The sequence below is a fragment of the Brachyhypopomus gauderio genome, chromosome 3, assembly GCF_052324685.1.
Source record: "Brachyhypopomus gauderio isolate BG-103 chromosome 3, BGAUD_0.2, whole genome shotgun sequence".
Classification (NCBI taxonomy): Eukaryota; Metazoa; Chordata; class Actinopteri; order Gymnotiformes; family Hypopomidae; genus Brachyhypopomus; species Brachyhypopomus gauderio.
The window spans coordinates 14,638,338-14,666,082 of record NC_135213.1 but is presented as its reverse complement, the minus strand read 5'-3'; the positions used below and the strand labels follow the sequence as shown (position 1 = coordinate 14,666,082).

Here is a 27,745-nt window from a genome sequence, read left to right as displayed (position 1 = left end):
ATATATATATATATATATATATATATATTACTGTTATCCAGCAATTTCTGGAACAACAAGCTTTCACTTCTCTCAAACATATTTTAAAACAGTTCACAAACCTGTATTGTCATTATACTCACAGATAAGAGGAAAGGGGGCTCCAGTGCAAATAACAAAAAAGCACACAAATACTTTTCAGAAAAGTCACGCAAGAGTGGTCATTATGAGAAAGAAGAGATTTGAATACGATGCTGACATTTAACGTGGCCACGTCATTACAGGACCCTGTTAACTCAGTCCATATGGCCAGAAAGTATTAAGTTATCAAATATAACAGTGTTCAGAGCTTATACAAGTTGCCAGAGTAAAGCTTATCTGAGATTTAGTGAGCACTAAGTGTGCTCTAAGTGAGGGTGTGTGGTGGCATTGTGGGTAGTGTGATGTAACTACACATTTCTCTGTATTTTAGGATTGTTTCTGTGGCCCAACAAAGAGCAAAGACTCTAGAGGAGCTATCGGTGGTGGGAGTGGCCAACATTGTAGGGTTAGGGACAGATTTCAGAGAGAAAGACAAGGGGGCTGGCAGCTGAAACAAGATGATCCAATGTCAGTCATGAATAACGATGGGGCCTCGCATCCGTAGACTAGGGTGAGGGGTCACGAGAACGGGCCCCTGTGCAGGCCCCTGGGAAACCCTGCGCAGGTTGATCTGCTCACATGGCTGCCTACAGGCTCTTCTTAGCTGGGAGCGGGAGAGCAGCCTCCTGGCTTTCCTGTGACCAGAAGAGAAAGACCTCATGACTGCTCACTCAACCATGTGACATCTGCCTAGAACAGTGGTGAAGGCTGAAATGATAGTCAACGAACTGCAGCAGAAAGCAGAAATTGATTCAGAGATCATAGAGGTTTTGAAAGCATCATTCAACAATTGTTCCATCTCATCTAGGGAATACAGGACACATAGAAGAAGCATTCATGTCCCCAGATCACCAAATCATAACCTTAAAAACACTGTCAATGCCACTTACTGATCACTATCATAATTACCTCCTAATTAACAATATTTCCTTATGGGGTTAAGATTATTCATGTCATTGCCTTTCAAGAAGCCCATCTAATATGTTATATATTTGAATAAGGAGTATCTAGATATTTCTGGACCCTTATGGCAGCTTAGGGAAAACAAAAAACATATAAATCTTTCTTAGTGTAAATGGCATGTTGTTATTGAATTACTGCAAGCTAATGTTGGCATTATCATGACGTGAAACATTTGTGTCTGTCTAAACCACAGAAAACTTCATTATCAACTAGAAGTACCCTCCCCTGAGAGAAACCTACATCGTCTTGTAGAGTATTCAAGGACCAAAACATAGGTACATGCATGCACCCACAGAGACAGACACACACACACACACACACACGCTCTACTTGCAGAGCCAAGAAAGCGAGACCAGAAGAATCACAGATGATACAGAGGTTCATGAGCACAAGGTGAAAACATCCACTAAAATATGTCCCTGTCCAGCAAAATGTTGCACAACAATGTACTTCTCCCTCTGGTAAACATACTTCTAAAAGGGAAGAAACCAGTTCTGTGTTATCCGTTATCATGGGGGAGTGATGGGCTCTTTGTACAGTGCCTTCTTAAGTGCTTGTGAACATTAAACTTGATAATATGAGTCAGTGAGGCCAGATTATATAAATAGAATTTAATAGTGGTCCAAGTCTATAATCACAATAATCAGGCTAATGGGCAAATGCATTGGTCTTACGTTCATGTAAAATGTATGAGGCACGTAGGAGCCACTCACCTCTGATTAGATCTAATGAAGCAACCATGATCTGGGCTCCATACACCAAATCTAACAGCAGATTATAGTAGGAGCTGACTGTCTCTCTGAGCACTTACCTTGTAAAATACACTGAATAGATACAAGCACATGTATGTATATTTGAGATGCAGGAGATGTAACTGCAATTTGGTCAGGATGGGGAGTAAACTTGAGAGTTGTTGGGTGTGAAACCATGTGTGTCACATACATATGCATATGCACGCGCACACACACACACACACACACACACACACACACACACACACACACACACACACACACACACACACACACACACACACACACACACACACACACACACCACATAAACATCACCAATTACACACATCCATGACAGTTAGAAGACAGCCCACATCACTCTTCACAGTGCCTTCCTTCAAATCCCTGTTTATGTTGGAAAGGGGAGGTGGAAAGTGTGATTTCTCTACGCCAGATTATCTTAGTCTGTTTTGCCGTGTGATTATGTAAAACAGTGCCGGGCCCAGCCTCACACCCTCGTCCATCCCAGCCCCTCTGAGCCCAGTTACAGGCTAATCTGTCACAGCGGGCACTCTAAATTTATCCCTGGCATCCGCTCCAGTTTGGGGAAGGAGGGTGAGCCAAGGAGCATCAGTCATGGCTCATCTGGACGTGGCACTAATGGAGAAGCCTTTTCCTCTGACCTTCTCCCAATGCCAGCTCTCCCTGGGCTTCCGTTCCTCTTTGCTCAGCATCGAAAGAAAAGTAGCAGACATTTTTTTTTTACCAGATAACTTAAAGAATCCTATGGCATAGTATATTATTTTGAGTTTTAACAGCCATCGTTAAGAGCGCCGACAGTCTGGTGTGGCTTATGATGAGTCCAACATCTCCGTTCAATATGTAACGTCTCTGCACCGCGGACAGACTCCACAGGTAAGCTGGTGAAGTGTGTGATATATGCATGTGTGTGTTAGTGTGGAGGGAATAGTGGGACAGGGTCTTACCATGAGCAGGAGTCTAAAGACTGCAGCACTGAAATGAAACAAGCAGCCAGTCAATCATAGGAAGTCACAAACACACTGTGACTGACGATGTACCTGGGCATTAAGACGCTTCCTGCGTATAGCTGCGCATAGCCACCCCTGATCCCCACAAAGATCACTTATCTCTGTTACTTGGCAGTCTGGTTAATTTTACTTTGCTTCTGATTTCCAAATAATAACTTAGGTTTTTTTTTTTTTTAGTTCATTAATCTTCTAGAAGCCGACTACACATCTAGGCATTCTTTAGAGTACTTTAGAGCAGATGACTTCATGCTGAAAAATTACCATTCAAACGTGGAAACTGAGGCCACAGAACATATTTGGTAAGAAACGTGCCATTAAGATCTGAAGCATTTTATCCTTCCAGAATGCATCTGCGCTGACAGGGAATTAACAACAGCTGGCTAATCAGAAAACCTTATTTACATATTACAGGGAAAAACAACAAATTGGGAATTCTAAGTGAAGACTACAGAGAGAATATCACCCACCCTCCTAACCCAGGCTAATTGTGGATCTTCTAGTATTGGTCTCATTAAGGTCCCTTCAAGTCATTCCAGTATTTGTCCACTAAATTTTTTACTTTTTTTTATTAATCACTCGCAGGTTACCTGTGGAGTCTTGCACAGCACATCTCTACGGTAAAAGTACATCTCTACGGTACAACCTCTAAATGTAAGCGATCTCCTATGACATCCTGTAGTCACTTCCTGTTAAGAGATTCCAAAATAATAAACATAGTGTTCTTCTCACGCAGCCATCATGAGCCTATTCATTAACTAAGCCAACCAACATATTTATGCTGTTAATTACAGGAACTTACAGCTTGTGTAATTTGAAATTGGCTGACATTTCCCAGTTTGACCACCTTTGAGTCAGACTGCTTTGGCTGACCGCCCGGTACAGGGTGTGACCAATCTTGTAATTACACTGGTGCGGTCCGTGCCATTTGAATCTGTCACTGGCCGTAAACTGAAGGCTGAGTCAGTATGTGGGAAAATAAATTAGACATCTCATGCCAAGTGAATCAATAATCACCACCGATGCCAATCAAAGAGCAAAAGCGGATTTTGTCATTTTCTGACATGATGTGTGTTGCTTTCCTTCTGAAAGAGAAGTCAGGCTTTTAGTAAGCGTCTAATTTGCTTCTCCACGTGGGTTAGGATGCGGGGGGCGGGGGGCGGGGCTGGGGGGGGGACTCTTCGTTCCTTTGTGCATCGCTCTGAAGCAGAACTCAATCCCTCTGCAGCAGCACACGCCTGACTGCATCGGAAGGCACGCGGGGAGATGCCACCTCGGACGCTCGTTAGGCGTACCTGGTCTCCCGGGTTACAAGGAAGAAGCTGTCGTCGGGCGCATCGATCCAGTTGGGCCGCCTCTTGCGCAGCATCATGCTGCCGCTGCGTGGGGCGGGGCCGGCCACATTCCGCCCGTTGTGCTGCGGAGAGGGCGGGGCAGGGGGGAGAGGGCGGGGCAGGGGGAGAGGGGCGGGGCAGGGGGGAGAGCGGAGGCAAAGGAGCAGAGGCAAGAGGGGAGAGACTCAGCATAGACAGAGTTTCTGCTGTGCTGTTACATTTCCCCTAGGAAGACACTGTGTGGCTGCTCTGAGAGGGGAAAATGGCTGGTGTGTGTGTTCACACATCTTATTTCGGGGATGAACACCTGGGCCCTTCGGGCCGGAGAAGAAGGAAGTGGTCGCTTGGCTGGCAGCTCATTTGAATTTCATGTTATGCTGTTAAAACAGATTATCATTTCTCTCCACCTCATTAAACCTCAATCCCACTTCAAAATCTCAGGACAATAGTATGGGAAACGTTACTTACTACAATGGGCCCCACAATGTGACCTTGATTTTCTGTAATGTAAGAAAGAAAGGAATATATATATATATATATATATATATATATAAATAGTGCTTTATTATTAATTTCATGCATGCGTTTTTGCCATTTCGTGTGTCTGCATGTGTGTTTTTGCATGTTCACCTTGTCCTGATGCGTTCCCTCTCCTCTCAGTGGACTCCACCCTGCTGTGGTGGTGGTAGCTTCGTTTTCCCAGCATGCCGAGGGGCCCGTGGCTAGGCAGGGAGGAGAGGAGGCGGCGTGGGGGCTGGACCTGCAGGCCAGGCGTACGATGAGAGCGCTGCACATGGGCTGCCGGACGAGACTCTGCAACAGCACAATATGAACTATGACCTCTGGGTTCCAGCCTACCAGCCAATAGAGCAAAACATTGCAAAGTATATGTGCTAGTGGAGATGTGGCGTTTGATTGGCTCACCCAGGTACTGCAGAACACTGGTCAGCGTGCTCCTCTGACAGGGTTTTGGCTTTGCTGATCGGCCTGCCACACCTTCTGACGCTCGAATCATATCTGCACATCAACCGGCAGCATTGGACACACAGAGATAGCGCCAGATCAATATGTAGCAGCAAGCAAGAGGGGGACTCTCATGGACACACACACACACACATGCACACACACAAACACACACACACACACCCCTTCTCACTGAGTTGGTCAGCCTAAGCAATGTCCCTGGGAAACAGAACACTGTGTAAGTATTTGGCTGATAGACTGTTTACAAGTACCAGGCAGGATGTTTCTTCAGGCAGGTTTCTAGGTTTGGTATTTATTTCATCCTGAAATTCAACACATTGAACCGACAATCACACGGCTATTAAAATCCCTGTCTGGCCAATTTCAGCTCATTATAAAATTCATTAAAACATCAGGTTTGCTGAGACTGGTGCAAGATTCTCCAAGATTACTGCTTCCATTACCTTGGAGAGCACAAACTTGATTTAAGATGTTCTGAAATGGAGTTCAACATTTCCTTCTCCAACAACGCTGAAGTGACCAGACTGAAGGTGATTGGTGTGAGTACCCAAACCTAAACTTGGGAGGTAAATTCTGATTGATTCATTGACCAGCATAATAATTCTTCCAATAGCATCTATATTTAACACTTCCACAAATATAGTTTACTTTTTGGTTCAGTTGCCCTCTTTTATGTATTTTATTTATTCTTGTATGCTTTTGTTACTATATATTATGTGATTGCATATGAAATTAACATGCTTATGCATGAGAACTTAAGCACTGGGTTCTTAAAAAGAACCTTGTGCAATTATTTTAGCAGGAATGTTGTCTTTATAGGGCAACATGCCGATGGGTATGCACCAAACTAGCCGTCATGTCAAATGAGGTTGGCTGGAGGAAAGTCGAACATGAAGTTGCATTCACAGCAGCGTGTATGAGTGAGATGCGTTTGATGGGTGTGTGCACATCCACACTCACACGTCGTGAGGACGAAGGAGCGACGCAACACGCGTGATGAGAGCACAAACGCAACAGAACGCCGGGAGCCAGCCGCGCAGAGCTCATGCTGCCGGCGGAGGCGGGACTTCATACGACTCTCGCTCCACCCAGCCTATCGGTGCGAGTGTGGCACAGTGATGGACAGGTACACAAGACACATGAAACTACAAGGACTCAGATAGGATGGTTTCAGCCATGGTTTTATTTCTGCATTTGATTGCCCACAGGACATTAACACCAAGAAAACAAAGATAGGATAGAAAAGAAGAGGTCTCAGGAGCATGCCTTATAGGCCCCATGCCTTATAGTATGAAGATGCCAGAAGGTGGTCTTCTCATGGGCGGAGCATACAAACATGCGTCTGGGGAGGGTGGAGACAGGAGTGGAATGGAAGCATAGAATGGAAGTTCGCATATGACAGCACAAAGCAAGACTGGGTGGGGAAGCTTAATGCAAGGCATTGTGGGAGAGGTTTGCAAGGTCCTGCCAGCTTTTGCAATGCCTTCCCTGCTGAGGGAAATCATCCTCTAAGAGACGCCATCCGGAGCTCTAGGCTCACAGAAAGATGGAAAGTGGTTGTATCTAAAAACCCAAAGCTGATCACGTTCCCCATTTCATTTATTACCTTTTTTAAAGCAGGTTACATGACCACAAGATATTCTGAATGAGTATTGACTTATTCTATGTTCATGAAATTCCCTTATTATAAATTGAATAATCCTTCAGCATTATATGCCGTCCTCAAAAAATATTGCTTTTTCAAAGGCCAACACCTACAAATCAGTGAACTCTGGGTCTTTAGAGAGCTGTCAAAAAGTTCACTTCATTGGCCATTTGAGAGCCCCTGTTGGGAGGCGCAATATAAAATTTGATTGTTTCTCAATGGTCATTTGAACTTCAAAAAAAGTTTTAATTTGCTGGTCTAGTCAGTGTTTTACCAGAGGTCTAAATGTGCATCATTACTCTTCTATCAGAGTGCAGCTCTAACAGATCACTGCCAAAAATGTTATTACTATCACCATCAAACCTCCCTGCTTTTACGAGGCTATTTGTTAAATGAGGCTTTTAGCTCACAGTCAAAACCTCCCTAGGAACTCTAAAGACGTTAGGAGCCATCACGCTCTTACAGCAACACTACATAGAATTCTGAAGCATTCTTTGTTCACATAGTAAAAGCAAAAATTAGATCTCCAACATTTTTTTACATCTTTCGTTCAATGAGGTTTTACTTTGAAAATCATTTTGCAAACCCTTCTGATCTGTACCAGATTAGTTTAGAAGCATCACAGTCGTATTCGCACACACCTCTCACTCTTCAGCCTGAGAGAAGCAAGACACTCCAGTCAGGAGGTGATTCACAATCTAATTACAAAAGAAGCACAACAGTCTCACTGCACGACTCTCTACGTGAGTCGATTGCTGCATAAAATCAATTCAATCGGCCCAAACTTTTCAGCTGTCTCACATCTCCCTTGGAGAACCAAAGATTGGGCCGGTTTTCTGTTCACCTGCCTGCTACAAACCCATTTCCCATGGCCCGGCACCCTCGGGGAAATTCCATCATCACAGAGAACTAAAGATGTGATGCTGTTCTAACAGTCCCCATCTTTATCATGGGGTGCTAGCAGCAAAAACAGCTCCAGGAAGCTTTAGGCCTGATCCAGGTGCAGTCACTGACCATCATTTAAAGCTGTCACAAAAATAATTACATTTGTTCATGAATCATGTTGGCTTGAACCCAGTGCTATTGTTTTTGCTATGGCTTGAAGGCAAGAACCACCCGACAAGGCACCCTTTAATGTGCTGCTGTAATAAATCACTATAATTAAATATTTTTAATTTCACAAGGTTCCAAGTCCAGAGAGTTTTCTAGGTAAGTTTACATGGTCTTGGATGCAGTTTACATTTGAAGTAGATCATTCTGGACGTTTTGCAAAAAGAAAAAAAAAACTAAACAAACGACAATGCTGGTTTAAATCTAATATTCTTGTTACTCCAACAGTTTTCGAACAGTATCCATGTATGATTTACACCATCATACAGCCTAGCATGAACAGAGCCAGGCCAGTGAAACTACAGAACACTGCACTCTTCCTTTCATTGATCTTTGGGTGTAAATGCTTAGTAAGATATGAAATAATTCAGTGAGATTACAGTCAAAGCAGATTGATGGTCAACGCATCAAGTTATGTTTATCTAGTGCACACAAAAATATTGCAGCCCTGAAGGAACTGGGCTTGTTTTCTCTTCCACCTACTGTCCCAGACGCTCCTGTTGCATGCACTGATTGTATGTTTAAATGAGCTTTCTACAGGGGTTTATGTCCCTCGTCAAGAGAGGGGAAGACGGTCTCCACGCTGTTTAAAAGTCCTCACTTCTATTGCATGGACACTCACACACACTGGCACATTCACACACCACCTTTCTTTCACTCTTCCACACACCTCAGTCGAGAAAAACCCAGACACTATACATGGACAAAGTAACTTACTGATAGATGTTGATTCTAATTAGCAACAACTTAAATCTACTGGCGAGAGGCTGAATCTGTTAATGGCGCAGGACAAGGGAAAGGTCGCAAATTCAGTTCCATGTTTTCACTGTGTCTTTATCCTATGTTCTCATTATTCTAAGATATGCCTTAAGACAAATTTTAGTTAATCAGCTCGAGATTCAGCATTGATATCATGCAGAAACATGCCCTCAACAAAATGAGTCCTGGGTATGGCCTTTGTAATGAAATGAGCAAGCAACGGTGAAATGAATCCTCCACTCTAAAAGAGGGGGGTGGGGTGGGGGGGGGGGGGGGGTGAACCAACAGGAGACACAAAAATAGAAAAACTTATTACTCACAGTGAGAATTAAGTACATCATTATGGGGTGTGCAAAATATAGTTTCTTGTAGGCAAAATAGATTTAAAGGTCTATCGGTAAATGTAGCTTCAGAGTTTACTTACTGACACTATGTGCATTTCCAAGATCAACTACAATCTGTAGGTTGTAGGTCAGGCTGGGGGAGCAGAGGAGAATTGCTCTGTTCTCCCTCATGGGATCAAATAATCTCTCATTCTGTGATGCACTGAACATGTTTGTGTTTCATTTACCAAAAATGACATCACAACATTGGGGAACCAAAGAAAAGAAAGGAAAAAATTAAAAGAGAAGCTGAACTGAAAAGATAATTAAACAACCCAAAATGATGGAGGACAGGCAGTCTTTATTGGAAATGGGATTGGGGGCATACAAAAAATGAAATAATATAATAATATAATAACAATAATAAAAACAGTCAAAGACAAGATGGAAGGGAGGAATGGCAGCGAGATGTAGAGAGGTGGGTATGGGGGGCGGAGCAGACAGGGTGCCGTGTGTGTGTGTGTGTGTGTGTGTGTGTGTGTGTGTGTGTACGTGCAAGGGAGAGAAACAGAGAGGCTGAAGTTAGGAATTTAAAGAGCTCTTACACTCCGCCTTTATGGCGCCACAGTTAATGGGCACAAAGGGCCGGCGCGCGGCCCGGCGCAGCCTGATGAGGTCACGGCACATGTGACGCGCCAGCTTGGTGAGGCGTGTGGCCTGCAGCAGGAAGGCCTGCTTGGTCTTCATGGAGGACTTGGGGCTTCCGCTGTTCCTCATGGGCACCATGTGGGAGGACTGGCGCAGGCTGTGGGCGCGCGAGTGGAGCTCCTGCACCGCAACCAGGAGGATGGAGGCCACGCCAGGTGGGGAGCAGACGGAAGAGCAGAAAACAGAGGTGACGGAGGGTGGATAGAGGGAGAGAGAGAGAGAGAGAGAGAGAGGGAGAGAACAAAGAAAATGCAGTCAGGAGCATAGCAGCTGGTGTGATTCGCAAAGTCTGCATAAGTACGCCTACCGTTTGTAACTTGCCTACCTAAGTAGATCATCATCTAAAAAGATCATCATCAGCACTTTGAACAGTCACTACAATGAGAAGAGTGCGTTTATTCTGAGGTGCTCTTCTTCATGCCCCTAATGTCATCCCACCACACAGGAATGGTACGACACCTCGGGTCAGCCAGTTCAGTGACTCTTTTAAGGTTTAAGATGTACGGTTACCTCGTGGACAAGATTTCAGAATGCAGATGAAACTGCAATTCCACCTACTACTGGGTGCTACTTCTAATTTTGTTTTTGTTCCTTACAACAGTGGCTGTCAGCAATTTTGTGTTCAGAAACTTAACACAAACACAGGATGGAGTTCATGACCCCCTCCAACTGCAATGCCCTAAATTACAAGAGTTTATTTATAGTGTGTGTGTGTGTGTGTGTGTGTGTGTGTGTGTGTGTGTGGTGGGGGACTATGGAGTGGGGCTCAAAGGAGGAGCTTACATTTGGAGTAGGGCTCAAAGGAGGAGCTTACGTTTGGAGTGGGACTCAGGGGAGGAGCTTACATTTGGAATGGGGCTCGGGGGAGGAGCTTACATTTGGAGTGGGGCTCAGGGGAGGAGCTTACATTTGGAATGGGGCTCGGGGGAGGAGCTTACGTTTGGAGTGGGGCTCAGGGGAGGAGCTTACGTTTGGAGTGGGGCTCAGGGGAGGAGCTTACATTTGGAATGGGGCTCGGGGGAGGAGCTTACGTTTGGAGTGGGGCTCGGGGGAGGAGCTTACGCTTGGAGTGGGGCTCGGGGGAGGAGCTTACGCTTGGAGTGGGGCTCGGGGGAGGAGCTTATGCTTGGAGTGGGGCTCGGGGGAGGAGCTTATGCTTGGAGTGGGGCTCGGGGGAGGAGCTTACGTTTGGAGTGGGGCTCGGGGAGGAGCTTACGTTTGGAGTGGGGCTCAGGGGAGGAGCTTACTTTTGGAGTGGGGCTCAGGGGAGGAGCTTACTTTTGGAGTGGATCTCGAGGGAGGAGCTTACATTTGGAGTGGGGCTCGGGGGAGGAGCTTATGTTTGGAGTGGATCTCGAGGGAGGAGCTTACATTTGGAGTGGGGCTCAGGGGAGGAGCTTATGTTTGGAGTGGGGCTCAGGGGAGGAGCTTACATTTAGAGTGGGGCTCGGGGGAGGAGCTTACGTTTGGAGTGGATCTCGAGGGAGGAGCTTACATTTGGAGTGGGGCTCGGGGGCGTCTTCTCCTCCGCTCCCTCAGCTCTGCTCGGCATCTTCAGGCCGCCATATTTCTTCCAGTACATCCAGCAGGAGACGCACAAACGGCACTGCATGTTGGGGGGACCCCACGAGTACCACTGGGGAGACTGTATGGCTGCCAAGGCATAAGGGACAAGGAGAGTGTCACCCTCACAGCTCCAACAATTTGCTTAAACTTCACATCATTGAAAACCTAGAAGCGTCTGTAAAATAACAGCCTAAGGTTACAAAAACTAGCACACCCTTCATTACTGTTACTTTTACACTGCAACAAGTGATTAATGAAGAATTTTTAAAAACAGACACACACATTCACATATGACTACACCAAGACATGGCCCGAATCAGCCGGGGACTCTTTGAGACCCTCTGAAGGATAATCAAAGGTGTAAGAGTGATGGATTCAATTTTGAAACTGTTGAAATCCCTCTGCTGCTGAACCCGGGGTTCATCCCTAATGGTCATTATTGATCCGTTCAAATGCTGAGTGGCTGTATGGATCACCCTGCGCTGGCTCAGCTGGGAAACGAATGAGCGGCTCTCTCCACTGACTGAAGGACACAACTGGCAAATGCACAAAGAGCAGACGTGTTGGAAGAGAACTGTCTGCAGTTCTGCTGCCTGTAATTAACACAAGGAGTCTCCCCACGTGGGATAACAGCATCCTCTGCCAGATTCTGGAGGGACATGCCCACAATCCTTTTGACTTTTTGCATCAAATGGTGAAGTACTCACCGAAACAGCTCTCGCACGCGCGGCCCCCACCGGCGGTGTGGAAGGCCCCCGGGCCGGCCGCGCCGTTCACCGTGGCCATCTTCCCGTTGCTGACGGAGATCTGGTTAGGGTTGGGCTTGTTACTGCCGAGTAAAAACACACGGAAGGAACGGCATCAGGCCCGATGAGGCTTTGGGGTTGAAGCGGTTAAGGAAGCAGGAGGAAAGAGGCGGTGGCACTCACTAGGTGGGGATGTACACCTGCTTCAGCTTGCTCTCCGCTTCAGCTGCCTTCAGACGCTTCTGAATCACACAAACGCAGCATTCAGCGGCCGGGCGGGCGACCGGACAGGGAGGCAAAAATCACCACGCGCAACACCGTCGATCCCTCTCCACACACCCACGCTCACCTGCTGGACGTATCTGTCCGTGGTTTTCCACATGTAGTAATACTCGATAATGCTAGTCAGGGACTTCCACGGGAGCTGAAACAGAGCAGGGAGAAGGCATGTGGGGTGAGCGCCGTGGCCGGCAGCCGGACGGTGACCTCCGCGCGACCTTGACCTGGCTAGCATCTTCCCGCGCTCTCCTGCAGTGCTGCGTAGTAACCGAGGCGTGCTGGAAAACAGCCTTTCTTTGAGCTGTGTTTATTCCAAGCAGGGCGCAGTGGGCCTTGCAGACAGACATGCATGTTTATTCATGAACACCTGCTTTCCACAGACGCCCGGTTGAGGAGCGCTAAAAACGGTCACAAACGCCCTAATGTATTGTGCTTGGAGCCCACACAAATGACACCCAGCTCCAGGCCAGAGAGGAGAGGGCAGGACAGTACCAAGTGCCCACTGAAGACAGATGGGGCGGCACTGAACATCACTGCCCATTTGGCTTCGTAAAAGTTCTGCGTGTCAGCACCATGGCTTTGAGGGGAAAATGAGGGGAAGATAAGAAAAAAAAAGAGCTCAGAGCGGTCAGAACCGCGTGGTTCTCCACCTGAGGGTGTCAGAGAGCAGGACCCCTCTGCCCCTTAAAGAACACCCACCACAACTTCCTCTTCTGACCTTCTGACCACATATCCACCTCTGTGTTCCACTGCAGTGATGCTACAGGTTCCCTCTAGAAGTTTTATCCATGCAGGTTAAGCTACACTCACAGCTGTTCTTCAGAGGCATAAAGCAAAGACAGAAAGAGGGGGGAGGGGGGGGGGGGGGTTTAAAAGGTTGTCTCACGCTCCTCTCATGTCTCATGCACGCAGAAGGTCAGCCTCACTGGATTTTCCTTTGAACAACACACATCCTTCTGATCCGCACTACTCCAGAGGACCAGGACTAGTGCGTGTGCCTACATAATCATTCACTCATCAACACGCACCAGACCCTGTCACTTGTACTCACCCGCACGTGACTAAGTGCTTTTCTCTCTGGGTTCCTCTGGTTGCAGATCAGACATGTATTCTCACCCACAGCTCTAACAGCAAGACAGAGTTGCCCCTCACGCTCCCACCTTGTCTCCTCTTCACCTCCCTGCTGGCTCACAACTCCCCCATCTCACTCCTCTCCTCCCCGTTCCCCCTCCACAGTCCTCCATCATCGTAGCTTTCTCTTGGTCCTGCTGGCGTTTCAGTGATTGTGAGTGAGGCCGGCTCTCGCCCATATGCACGAGCGCGAGACTCGTACTCACAAAGTCTTGCCGGATGTCGTTGAAGTCCTTCCCGTATTTCTCCAGCGCCTCCTCGAAGAGGTTGGCCTCCGAGGAGCTCCACTCCTCCATCTCATCCCTGCAGAGCACGGGGCCCCCCTGTGGCACCAAGACGCTCAGCGCACTCGACAGGTCGTAGCCGTGCCGGTGCAGTGTGTCCATGGCGTGGAACTGAACAGGCATGGGGGGGGAGAGAGGGAGAGAGAGAGAGTTAACAGGGTTTGGGGGAGCGGCCGTGCTGCCGTGGGGGGGGTGGGGGGTGATGATGAGTCTCATACCAGCGTGATGTCCCGCGATGCTGCTGCTGCGCTCATGTGGAGGCTGGGCTGCCTGACGGAGCTGCTGCAGTCCAGGGCCCGAGCGAAGGTGCCTACCGCCCTGCACACATCACCACCAGAGGTGGGTAGAGTATTCAACAATTTTACTCAAGTAAAAGTACAGTTATTGAACCAAATGTTACTCAGGTAAAAGTATGCATCCCAAAAATTTACTTGAGTAAAAGTAAAAAAGTACTTTGATTAAAAGCTACTCAAGTAGTGAGTAAATGCATGAGTACTGTCTCGTGTCAGTAAATTACAAAAAAATAAAATAATTTATTATAAATAAATATTATATATATAAATTATTTATTATAAATAATGTATTTTAGTTTGTTCCTAATTATTAGGCCTGTGTAACTTTAATGTGTTCCGTAAAGGCACTAACTGATGAGACTGTCAGCCAATACGTGTAGCTACAACTTGACCCCAACTGAATCAATTTGTAGCAGACTTAATCATCATATATTGCTAGTGTGTACACTCACAAAGTTTGAACTGGTTTTAAGTATTGCACTGCGTTACATTTAATAATTACATCATACAAACGTTATGCCTCAGAGATATAGCATTACACAAAATTATACATACATCAAACTTATCGCATCGTGTTTCCTCATATTTGATGTTGAGTTCTTGTAGGCTGAAATGTCCACACGTTTGCAGACACAATTGGCAGCGCCAAGGTTGCAAACTCTCACGCATTGAGCGCGAGACACACGCATTTGACCGTCTTCACACGCTTACACGCCATACATCCGATTTCTCACGCCAAAAAAAATCTAGTTTATTTATATCTGATCCACATATATGACTCAATGAGTTACTAGTTCGCTCTGGCGCCAACCACTGACTATCGATCGCGATATAATACTTAATTTGTGTCCATTTTACACCCCCCCCCCCCCCCCCCCCCCCCCCCCCGTCAACAATTTACATTCACCACCCAAATCCCCACCCCCGTTTAAATCTCACTTGAAAAGTGATCTTGAAAACTTGGCAACCCTGCAGCGCATTATATAACTGTCCTTTTACACGTTTGTAATGTAAACATTGGCTGTATGTGAGGTCAGGGATGCTCGGGAGGTTTTTCTGTCACTTTTTTGCTACGGTGGAGAAAGTTTGCGTATGTGATCACGTGATTGACCGGCTTCATTTGATTGGTCACTCGTACTCGGGTGACGAGACGTTGGTCAGTCTTCTCCATTGACTGTACAGTCAATGGTCTTCTCACTGAAAAGACGAATTATTTACAAAACGAAAGTAACGGTAGCGTGCGGCACAAATCCGATTGTAACGGAGTAAAAGTCGCGTTTTTCTCACCACATATTTACTCAAGTAAAAGTAGAAGTCTTTCATATTAAAACTACTCCTACGAGTACATTTTTGTCCAAAAATCTACTTGAGTAAATGTAACGCGTTCCTACCCACATCTGATCACCACCACCACCATCATCATGTTCCCTCTCCAAAAGTCCTACGTAAATCATCTCCAGCAATGTATTCCCACTTCTCATCAGCATGAGAGTTTAGGAAAAAACCTATAAATTATTATGTGACCACAGTCCAAGAAATTACTTGCATTTATAAAGTAAATGCAATTTATATGTTGTACTTCACAAATCCTGTAATGTCTATGTAGCTGAAATATATGACTAGTCGTGCTATCGTTAATTGCTCCAGTACAGAAATGTAGTAAGCCATGACCCGATATTAACAGTTTCAACTTCAAATTGACGAAAGGCCAAGATGAGCCCTAAATGTTCATACACACCGAGCCACCACGAGGAACTGGTCTATCTGCTTGTTGGTAAGCGGACATTCGGGGTCCCAGATCTTCACCTCCATCTTGGACTGGTCCCGGTCATCAGCTTCTCCTGATCACAAGAGAAAGAAGTTACGGGTTCTGCAACTTTTCAGAGAAAACAACAGGAACAGAGAAAAGATTGCTGCTTTTGTAATACAAGGTTTTGTTACTTTTATTCAAATGACTTCTAGAATTAGTCCAGTGTGAAGTGCAGTTCGCTGGCGAGGTGCAAGTGAAGCTTCAATCAGTACAAGGACTGATGCAACACCTTCGAACACCTGGTTAACGACCAAGAGGCGTGGTGGACGGCCCTTAGAGTGGGAGAGAGACGCGCTTGGCGTGGGCCTGAGAGCAGTGCATGCTGGGAGGAGGCGGAGCCTCAGCGGGGAAGCAGGCGTGCACCCCACGAGCTGGTGAGCTGATTATGTCCTGTTCAAAAGTGTTGTGGGTGTGCGGGACCGCCATCCACAGGAAACCCGGACAAGCAAGTCGGACCTGATGGTCCTGCGGGTAGCTATAGCAACAGGGCCAATGCACTAATCAGGGATGACGCGCTGCTAGGTAATGAAGTTAAAGTACTCTGGTTTGTGGACGTGGACATCATCATAACAGTCATCACCTTCATCACAGTCATCATGATGTTCAGTAAGATAAGCTCATCACTGACACTCTGTGTGACCAGAATGGACATCACTGCAAACCGAAGCCTTTCCACACCAAACTCTTTCAAAACATGTCTTCTTTTCACAGTCTTCAATTTCTTTCAGTAAAACAGTTACCCTTAACAACTAGCCTCCTTCCAACAAAAAATAGACACATTTCTGGACATTCTGCATGTTGTGGTCACACTCAGCAGAGCACCAACTGGCCTATAAAACAGCACTGTCAGATCTAACAGACGTCTAACTCAATCCACAGCACAACACGTCCATCTCTCTCCTATTTCCCCCTCATATAAACAAAACCACCACACATACGCGCGTACTCTGTGCCGAGTGCCAAGAGCTTTAAAGTAGAAGCACTAGGGCGTGGAGTCAAGACAATCATTTTTGGTAGCAGCCTCCATTTCCAGGCAATGACCTGCTGAAACAGAGTCATTTCTATGGCGTTGGCTCTCCCATTTGGGGAAAGGCAGTGTTTCAAGTATAAGTCAGCCAGTTTCTTCTAGCAAATCAAATAAGCCCGACAGCATTGAGGTGAGATTTGCCGTTGCCTTACATGTGTGCGGGCCTCACTGTGGGCCTCAAGAACACAGGGAACCTGGGGGTCCACTGCCATCTGATCACAAGGAGTCCATGTGCATCTGATCGTAAGGAGTCCACAAGTCTGTCTCCATCTGATCAAGAGGAGTTCAAGGAACTGTCTCCATCTGATAATGAGGAGTGTGTTTCCATCTGACCACAAGGAGTTCACACATCTGTCTCCATCTGATTACATGCAGTCCACATGTGTCTCCATCTGATTACGTGTAGTTCATGTGTGTCTCCATCTGATCACGTGTAGTGCACGTGTGTGTCTCCATCTGATCACAAGTAGTCCACGTGTGTCTTCATCTGATCACGAGTAGTCCACGTGTATGTCTCCATCTGATCACGAGTAGTCCACGTGTGTCTCCATCTGATCACAAGTAGTCCACGTGTGTCTCCATCTGATCACAAGTAGTCCACGTGTGTCTCCATCTGATCACAAGTAGTCCACGTGTGTCTCCATCTGATCACAAGTAGTCAACGTGTGTCTCCATCTGATCACAAGTAGTCAACGTGTGTCTCCATCTGATCACAAATAGTCAACGTGTGTCTCCATCTGATCACAAATAGTCAACGTGTGTCTCCATCTGATCACGAGTAGTCCACGTGTGTCTCCATCTGATCACGAGTAGTGCACATGTGTCTCCATCTGATTACAAGTAGTCCACGTGTGTGTTTCCATCTGATCATGAGTAATCCACGTGTATGTCTCCATCTGATCACAAGTAGTCAACGTGTGTCTCCATCTGATCACAAGTAGTCAACGTGTGTCTCCATCTGATCACAAGTAGTCAACGTGTGTCTCCATCTGATCACAAATAGTCAACATGTGTCTCCATCTGATCACGAGTAGTCCACGTGTGTCTCCATCTGATCACGAGTAGTGCACATGTGTCTCCATCTGATCACGAGTAGTCCACGTGTGTCTCCATCTGATCACGAGTAGTGCACATGTGTCTCCATCTGATTACAAGTAGTCCACGTGTGTGTTTCCATCTGATCATGAGTAATCCACGTGTATGTCTCCATCTGATCACAAGTAGTAAACATGTGTGTCTCCATCTGATCATGAGTAGTCCATGTGTCTGTCTCCATCTGATTACGTGTAGTGCACATGTCTCCATCTGATCACGAGTAGTCCACGTGTCTCCATCTGATCACGAGTAGTCCACGTGAGTCTCCATCTGATCCCGAGGCAAGCAGTAACAGTTTCGAGATATAGACAGCCGTAAACGTTGGCTACAGATGGGGATGGCATCGAGTTGCAGTGTAAGGTAATAATGGTGAAATAAAAAGCAGACAGCCAGTACACAAATAAAGAGCATTCTGATGTCTATGATGTTATCTGCAACATTAATTACAGCCTCGCAATTAAGGACACCAGCTCATTAGATAATCATCTTACTGCCATTTATATTGGTGATGCATTGCGATTTATTTAAGAGATGCTTGATTAGAATACTTATAATAGCTGGGGTGGAAAACACAGCATGTTGCTCATTAAATTGTGTGCTATATGCTGCTTTAGTGATCCTTTTGCCACTAATGTCAGGGGAGCACACACACCAGAGAGGACACATTCGGGTATTAAGCACATGGGATTTCTTAAATCAGATACTGTCAATTTGTATGCAAAAATGCCGGGGGCAGCTGGAGTTGTTCAAATCTTTGAAAAGGGTAAATATAATCAGAGGGGGAAAAAAACGAAAACCTGTATGCATTTAGAGCAGGGCGGTGAAGACACAGTAAACTGTCAGCAATTTCACACTTGGCTGACTGTCACTGCTGTTACTGTAATCTACCCTGTTCCTTTTGCCATGCACCAGTGACGACAAATCAAACTTCTCGTGACATTTTGCAGTAAGCACACGCCATCACCGCCCTCAATCACTCAAACAGTGCCAATGCAAAAGTTCCGTTAGACAAACCTAAAGGCATGAAGGACTTTTACCTTGATAAAGAAAAACAATGAGTTAAGGCTTAACTTAAAAACAGAATAATTGTATAATTAATAAATAATAAGTATAATCATTTATTCAAGAAAGTGATAAACAGACAGCTGTCTAAGTTAACAAAAATGTTCAGTAACAGGTAAATACACTATATTGCCAAAAGTGACATCCCATTCCTAATCCATAGGGTTCAAAATTGGTCCACCCTTTGCAGCTAGAACAGCTTCAACTCTTGTTTTAGTGTTTTATGGGGATTTTTGACTATTCTTCCAGTAGCGCATTTGTGTGGTCGCATGTTGGACGAGAAGGCCTGGCTCTCAGTCTCCACTCTAATTCATCCCAAAGGTGTTTTATTGGGTTGAGGTCAGGACTCTGTGCAGGCCAGTCAAGTTCATCCACAACAGACTCTGCCAAACATGTCTTTATGGACTTTGCTCTGTGCACTAGTGCACAGTCATGTTGGAAGAAGAAGGGGCCAGCTCCAAACTGTTCCCACAAAGTTGGGAGCATGAAATTGTCCAAAATGTCTTGGTATGCTGAAGCATTCAGAGTTCCTTTCACTGGAACTAAGGGTCCAAGACCAGCTCCTGAAAAACAACCCCACACCATAATCCCCCCTCCACCAAACTTTACACTTGGCACAATGCAGTCAGACAAGTACCATTCTCCTGGCAACCACCAAACCCAGACTTGTCCATCAGATTACCAGATGGAGAAGCGCGATTCATCACTCCAGAGAACACACCTCCACTGCTCTAGAGTCCAGTGGCGGCATGCTTTACACCACAGCATCAGATGCTTTGCATTGTACTTGGTGATGTATGGCTTGGATGCAGCTGTTTGACTATGGAAACCCATTCCATGAAGCTCTCTGCACACTGTTCTTGAGCTAATCTGAAGACCACATGAAGTTTGTATGTCTGTAGTGACTCTGCAGAAAGTTGGTGACCTCTTCACACTATGCGCTTCAGCATCCACTGAACCTGCTCCATCAGTTTACGTGGCCCACAACTTCCTGGCTGAGTTGCTTTTGTTCCCAAACACTTCTATTTTCTTATAATACAGCTGATAGTTGACTGTGGAATATTTAGGAGTGAGGAAAGTTCACGACTGGATTTGTTGCACAGGTGGCACCTTATCACAGTTCCACGCTGGAGCTCACTGAGCTCCCATTCTTTCACAGATGTTTGTAAAACATGATGTTTACTTTTATGCACCTGTAGCCATGGAAGTGATTGGAACACCCGATTCTGATCATTTGAATGGGTGAGCGAATACTTTTGGCAAGTGTATATAGATTTCTCTCTCTCACTGCTACCGCCCCCCACCCCCCCTCCCCCTCCTCAACTGCACGTTCTGCTCACCTTCCTGTAGCATCTCGGGGACGTCTGCCTGAAAGCGTGGGCCTACCCGGATCTCCCCCTTGTCTGCCAGCAGGGTCTTCTGTGTGGGGTCATACACCAGCGAGTAGAAAAAGGTGTCCTGGTGGGGGGGGGGGGGGGGGGGGTCAGGAGCTGCTGTATAGCTGCTGGTCTGATTTGCAAACTCTGCACAAGCACGCCTACCTCATTCAGCCTATGAAAAACAGAGACCCGGGCTTCTTTTTTTAAATACATGTGAAAATCCAAATGGGAAGAGACAGAACTGTGTACCTCTTTGTCCAGATAGGAGAGCACAGACTCGGTCTCATTCAGGAGGGCCACGCTGCACTTTCCCCTGTGGAAGCAAGAGCAGCACGCAGCAGCGTTTAGAACCGGGGCGGAGGGGAGGGGCAGCTACACAGGGCGGAGGGGAGGGGCAGTTACACAGGGCGGAGGGGAGGGGCAGCTACACGGGGCGGAGGGGAGGGGCAGCTACATGGGGCGGAGGGGAGGGGCAGCTACACGGGGCGGAGGGGAGGGGCGGCTACACGGGGCGGAGGGGAGGGGCGGCTACACGGGGCGGAGGGGAGGGGCGGCTACACGGGGCGGAGGGGAGGGGCGGCTACATGGGGCGGAGGGGAGGGGCAGCTACACGGACCGGAGGGGAGGGGCAGCTACACGGGGCGGAGGGGAGGGGCGGCTACATGGGGCGGAGGGGAGGGGCAGCTACACGGGGCGGAGGGGAGGGGCAGCTACACGGGGCGGAGGGGAGGGGCAGCTACACGGACCGGAGGGGAGGGGCAGTTACACGGGGCGGAGGGGAGGGGCGGCTACACGGGGCGGAGGGGAGGGGCGGCTACATGGGGCGGAGGGGAGGGGCAGTTACACGGACCGGAGGGGAGTGGCGGTTACACGGACCGGAGGGGAGTGGCGGTTACACGGACCGGAGGGGAGGAGCAGCTACACGGACCGGAGGGGAGGGGCAGTTACACGGGGCGGAGGGGAGGGGCAGTTACACGGGGCGGAGGGGAGGGGCGGCTACACGGGGCGGAGGGGAGGGGCGGCTACATGGGGCGGAGGGGAGGGGCAGTTACACGGACCGGAGGGGAGTGGCGGTTACACGGACCGGAGGGGAGTGGCGGTTACACGGACCGGAGGGGAGGAGCAGCTACACGGACCGGAGGGGAGGGGCAGTTACACGGGGCGGAGGGGAGGGGCAGTTACACGGGGCGGAGGGGAGGGGCAGCTACACGGGGCGGAGGGGAGGGCCTGGTAACCCTGGCGCTGTCCGCCCCCTCACCCCCACGCTGCTCTCTACATGCTGACCGTGCGTGCTGACCACAGGCAGAGTGCTAGAGTAAGGGTTCGTGCACGTGTGTTTACCTGATGTGAGTAGCAGGGAGTGATTCGTACTGGCGGGAGAGAAAGAGCTCTCTGTGTCGGAGCTGGTGTTTCTGTTTCTCACTGAGCTCTGCCTCCAAGGGGCACTCCTTCTCTTCCTCCAGGTCTTCTGCACACACACGTGCACGTGCACATGAGCGTGCACGGACACATACGCAGTCACTCATTACTAAACGTTAAGAGCAACACTGTCCTCATAGCACACATAACATTAGTCACCATTAGATGTACACACACCAAATCCAATATACACACAAATCACATAATCACTTACAGACTGTGATATAAAACTGTATAAGCCCATAAAATAATCATTCAAAAGAGTCTTGAAGCCTACCAATTATAGAACAAAGTAGCATTTTTAAAGAGAATAGGTTAATAAGTCTAAAATACTCTGTATGATATTTCATCAGACTCAACAATACCAGATAAGCAGCCATGCAAAGCAGATAAGTTCACCAATAAAAACTGGTTGCTTAAAGAAATTTATGGAAATTATAGAATTTTTTTTTTTATTAAATTTCTTTTTTTTTAATGTTGCTGAGAAACTGCTTTAAAGTGCCCATACAGACTCTGCCTTACTTCACGTAATTACACAAACAAGAAGAAAAGCAAGTAGGCTAGTGATCAAACATCTGCACGACTCCATCAATCAACCTGATAGTGTGCAAACACACCAAGAAAGGTTATTAGCCCGAGTCATTTAGTGTGGTAGCATAATGTAGAAATTTCATTATGCTTTCAGATGTAATTAATGTTTACCACAAACAGAACCAATAATACCATTTATCAAGATCAAAACCGATATTTCCCAGGATAGCTAAAAATTCCATCAATAAAGTCTACATCCAAAAAATAATAATAAAAATCTTCAGGAAAGCAGACAAATGACACACCACAAAGCAATGCTGAAGACTGCAACGTACAGTTAGTTATCAGCACCAGTTTGGTGGAGGTCCCGAGGCCCCTGAGACATGGATCAGAAAACCCTGTCAAATAATTACGTCTAGATTAACAGCTCTCTATGAGAACAAAGAGTCCCCGCTGAAGCACAGACTCTCAACACAGGTCGCCACTACAGCACAGTACACACACACACACACACGATATATGCAAACATGATCCTATACTGTTAGAAATGCCACAGTGAACGGCAGAACCTTTGGACTTGAGGAGGCTCACAGACAAGCCCATGTTCCTCCCCCCCTGACAGGAACAGCAAACACACACACACACACACACACACACACACACACACACACACACACACACACCATCACCACTCACTTGCATGCTTGTCTGCCAGCTGGATGAGGCTCTGTGAGATGTCTCTTCTCCTGTAGAAGCACACCACCTTCGCCTCCACATTGCCACTCGCTGTCTGAAAGCAGCAAGAGATGGGGTCACCGTGGGGCCAACACCTCAGGCCTAAACACACACACACACACACACACACGCTCCCGTACCCAGCATGTGCCTCTCAACTGCACAGAGCTGAAGGCGGCAAATTACTGGACCTGGAGACCGCTGCGAACAAAAGAACCAGAACACGACAGGAAGCCGGCATGTTCTGACCCGGGCACGGGCGGAAACACGCATCACTCAGACAGGATTGAAGCTGCGCTCCTTAGTGGAAAAAATGTGATAAAATATATAATAAAACATTAATAAAAGTGAACATAAAGGAACTGAACAACCCTAACCGATCACACATTCACTAATAAAAGTGAGCTAGTATCCTGTACTGTCTGCTGTGGCAGCAAGCTTTGCACAGCAAACCGCATGGGTTTCCCCTTGAACTCGTCAGCCCAAAGTGTAATGAAGAAGATTTATTTTACAACGGTCAGATGGCAGAAATTTTAGACCCAATCGTTGCTCTGTTAAGCCGATCCTCTCTCACTCTTAAGAAAGGTGTGCCATGTATAAACCAGTGACTGCTCAGAGTTTGGGTGAGTCATGTGGTTTAGAGACAGAGGAAGAAGCCAGTCTGCTCTCATACAGCTGTGGAAGCTGAGGCCAAATACAGTGTTTCTAGGCAAACAAGGTCATTTACTTAAAAAAAGAAATCATAAGATTGACTTCACACCGTTTTGTGACTATGCTGCTTCTTGTCGGATAATCAAAGTCCTTCCCATCTTGAAAAGACAAACTGTGACTTTGGCGATTAAAACCGAGACAGTTATAATACTGTCAAAGACTGCTGTCGTTTGTCTGGATGCAAGATTTTGCCCTAACCAAACAGCAGTCGCTTTACACCCATTAGACAAGTGACTCCGTAGCTTTGACAGACATGGCAAAAGATAAAGAGCACGTTAAGTGGATGTGGACACACTAAGGATAAGAGTACGACTTACACACGTAAACACTATATGCTCTGGCAATGACGTAACCAGACAAAGATCAGTGGAGGTTCTGTGTACGCCAGGCTGTGCCTCAGTCTATTAATACGGAGAGTACACTGTAAAATTGTAGTTTCTGCTAAGCTTCATGTTCGGCACTGGACAACTAATGTTCGTCAACAGCACTGAACAGCCACTATAAATCAACAGCATATTAAGGAATGTCTCAGGAAATTTCATGTCATCATAACCATGTGTTCATACAAATTTCATATCATAATGTTACAGGCAAATTAATAATATTTGCAGAATATGTCTGCTGGCTCTGCTCACTGTCCAGAAAACTGGGCAGCATAACATCCTCCGCTGACACTGTGTGTTCTTAAAGGTGGATTCAGTGAGAGTGGAGCAGTAAGAATACCCAACAATCACCACGGCTAGTTGGGTTTTAGCTCATGTATGTACGTATACATGTGGTCTCAGCACAGTCTTCCGGGTATTCATGGGAAATTGTTCTTTTTACACTGCACGTGTACAAAATGTAAGTTTGCTTTTTAAGAAGTGGACGAAAATGTCACTTAGCAACAAAAATACAGACCAAAAACAGAGGTTGTTCCACACGCCCAAGGCAGTGGATGTCACACCGAAGAGATGGGATAATGAGATCTATTAAAAGGTCAAACCTACTTACATGCTACAATAAAACGGGTTCTACAGAACTAATGGGCGTGTGATTTTTTTTAATATATATAAGCAAAAATCAAACTGAATTAAACTGCGCACATACAGCTACAGAGGAGGCATGTGTGTAGCAAGTAACCTTTCTGTTTCCACGGGAACGACGGTTTTAACACCTGGCACCATATATCATATTACAGGCATTTCTGAAACGAATGCAAATGCTCAAACAAACATGTCCAGTATTTCTCATTTGAAAAGTAACAATCATTTCAACAACTTCTGTTTTCCTACATGTTGACATGTCTTTTGTGCACCTTAAGAACACAAGAGACTCAAAACCTGGAAATCTGTTAAGGGACTAACACTGGTCACTTGGGTCAAACAAAAGTTTTTGTCTTAACACTTACATTTTCAGCAAAATGCTTCCAGTGTTCACTTGTAAAATGTACTGAAGGTGTTCTGAGAATCACTGCAAGACACCAATACCACTAATTTATCTAATTAAGGACAGGTTCATTACTAACAACTGACCAGTCTCTGAAATATATCATACATACAACATTACTATTTAATATTCTCTCCATCTATTTCTCAATCACAGGCTTATGATATAAAGACATTCTGGTCATTTGCCATCTAGTGAGGATTCCTGATTTCTGTCTTGCTTCATCAACTCCACTTCACTTCCAAAAATGATACTAGAATCCATCTGTCCCACCCCACACAACTGTACCTTATTCAGTTCCTCTATTCTCCGGATCAGATAAGGATTGCTTGAAGAATTCTCGAAAAATACATAATCTGCAACAAAAAAAAATGTGTTTTGTTTTGTATTGGGGTTAAACATCAGTCCAAAAAGTAGAATTGCAACCTTCAGTATTCCTTGACAGCATTAAGATGCACAAGAAAAGGCATACACAAACACACTGTTGTCACAACTTTTCACATACACTGACAGATGAACTACATCTAAAACAAGTTTAGAACAAGTTTCTTAGATTGCAGCTGGATGCAGGACAGGGATCAGGACTAAGTCCACACAGCGCAATCGTTGGTCAGGTGCACCGACATTAAGACAGGCGAGCTGATACTGTTGTTGACTGTGTTTCGCCAGTACTAATATACTGTTAGCGATGTCGCCTCCCGTGTGATTCATTTCCCATTATTTCATCAATATTTGTTTTAAACATTTTTAAAGAGTCATTTAACATCACAAGACTACCTTGATATTCGACTTTAAATGACCTAAAGACCATACATTCCGACACACTGTGGTAAAATGAAAGTGTTGCGAGAGTCAGACAGTATCTATTTTAAGACGTAAGGAAGAAGCTCGCATGTATTGTAAGAGTTTCACACACAAACATGAGTCTAATCAAAACCCCGTTCATCACATCTCAGTGATCCGAGGACTGTGCTGCGATTTCGCCTCCACGGCTCAGCGACGCCATGAAACAATGTCGGGCACCCTGGCAGCGCTAGTCCACTCCGGAGACGGCTAATTACACTCAATGATGCCACACCGAACCAAACCAAGACCCTACACCACTCTAAACTCGCCATTTGTAAAGAGTATTGGTCAAATGTGGCCATGTCAGTCCGCGTTACCGTTGAAAGAAATTCAGTTGTGGTAAAATGGGGGGTGAAAAAAAACAAAAAAAAATCAATGTGGTTGCACGGTGGTTGCTGTTAGCGACACGGTGGCTGCAGCATGCTAGCTGGCTAGCGCCGGAGCCGCTACTAACGCATACGTGCCGGGAGACGAACGGTCGCAGAGGGACATATCGGCTTAAAAACCCCCCACACGGGCCACCTCGGCCGCACCTACACCCAGGAGGACCGTTCAGATACGGGTGTGGATGGTCAGCGGACGGTGTGTTTACGGCTAGCGGGCTAGCTACACGGCTAGTGTTGCTATCTGAGTTTAGAGGCCTGACCCACATCAGAATCCCAAATATTCTCAATCCACGTTGCCGACCGCTTTCAAGAGCTCCCTACACCCGTCCGGTTCTTTGTAAAAAATATTCACTTATTCGTATTCGGCTAAAATAAAACTTCTCTTTCAAAAGTCAGTGTTCGTGATCGTGTTTTGGCTAACGTTAATTCAAAAATATAGACTGACATACCTCCGACCCGGTACATGTTGGCCGCCATTTCTGCCCTCCCGGAGTGTAAAAAAACACCTAACCATAAACTAACAAAAAGATGATAAATAAGTAAATAAATGTTTATGTCTTGTAACCAAAAAAATAATATAGAGTGTTGTAGGAGAGGGGGTAAATCATGAGATGAGCGGGAGAATTCTTTGTTTTTAGTTGTTTTTTTTTTTTTGCTTGTCCCCCCCTTTTTTGGGTTGAGGAGCTCCCCCTCTCAAGATTCACAGTACAATACAGTAACTCAGGCGAAAGAAGACTCGGATCAGCCCAGTGTACCGCTTCCTGATGAGGGTGGAGAAACGTGCACAGGGCGGGGGATGGAGGAGGAGGATAAGCTCAAGCCTGCTACTCCACTCTGATCAAACCTCATACAGAAATGAGCACGTTTGGAACAATACTGAACGACTCGCAAAGTGTGACTATACAGTTATAATCATAAAGTTCCTGAAAACTACACCCTGCCCAGACGTCTAGATCCGTTTGTCAAATTTGCATGTCTGTTTTAGAGAAACGTTTTAAAAAATCTAACAACTAATTATTATTGTTTGTTTTGTTTTAAATGAAAATTGATATAACCTGGAGAGGGAAAAACTAACGGTCTGAATTCCGCAGAAATCATGAATCTCACCAGGACCATCCCTACCATATCGGAATAGACAACTTAAAATTATATTACCTTAATAAACATATTTAAAGAAAAGAAAACAAATATACAAATGTTGAAACATGTAATGAATTTATCGGTACCAAACGCCTGGAAATGTATCGAGTGCGTAAAGCTGTGCGCAAGAAGAATCAAGGGTTGGCGGTGT

The 27,745-nt window shown here is 46.2% G+C and overlaps 1 protein-coding gene and 1 long non-coding RNA gene across 8 annotated transcripts; one reads left to right on the top strand and one right to left on the bottom strand.

Annotated features, from left to right (window-relative positions):
• Nucleotides 1-55: 55 nt before the first annotated feature.
• On the bottom strand, nucleotides 56-27,304 carry mta3 (metastasis associated 1 family, member 3). 6 transcript variants are annotated; one of them, XM_076999716.1, is made up of 20 exons: nucleotides 26,904-27,300; nucleotides 25,511-25,578; nucleotides 23,045-23,138; nucleotides 21,740-21,866; nucleotides 20,648-20,711; nucleotides 20,360-20,477; nucleotides 15,764-15,866; nucleotides 13,951-14,050; nucleotides 13,655-13,843; nucleotides 12,388-12,462; nucleotides 12,222-12,280; nucleotides 12,000-12,121; nucleotides 11,222-11,379; nucleotides 9,624-9,846; nucleotides 5,122-5,214; nucleotides 4,828-5,010; nucleotides 4,666-4,697; nucleotides 4,159-4,280; nucleotides 2,804-2,831; nucleotides 56-755 (listed from the first exon to the last, which is right to left on the bottom strand). In XM_076999716.1, the coding sequence occupies exons 1-20, from the start codon at nucleotides 26,929-26,931 to the stop codon at nucleotides 708-710; spliced, it is 2,034 nt and encodes a 677-aa protein (XP_076855831.1). In that variant the 5' UTR covers nucleotides 26,932-27,300; the 3' UTR covers nucleotides 56-707. The 6 variants fall into 6 exon arrangements, 5 of the variants coding, with proteins under 5 accessions (XP_076855831.1, XP_076855829.1, XP_076855830.1 ...); XM_076999714.1 differs by lacking the exon at nucleotides 2,804-2,831 and having other exon boundaries at nucleotides 57-755; nucleotides 26,904-27,304; XM_076999715.1 differs by lacking the exon at nucleotides 56-755 and having other exon boundaries at nucleotides 2,661-2,831; nucleotides 26,904-27,303.
• LOC143510400 (uncharacterized) lies at nucleotides 2,312-4,279 on the top strand. 2 transcript variants are annotated; one of them, XR_013129969.1, is made up of 4 exons: nucleotides 2,312-2,732; nucleotides 3,044-3,165; nucleotides 3,278-3,517; nucleotides 4,092-4,279. It is a non-coding gene; the product is annotated as an uncharacterized LOC143510400 (long non-coding RNA). The 2 variants fall into 2 exon arrangements; XR_013129970.1 differs by lacking the exon at nucleotides 3,044-3,165 and having other exon boundaries at nucleotides 3,449-3,517.
• Nucleotides 27,305-27,745: the final 441 nt, after the last annotated feature.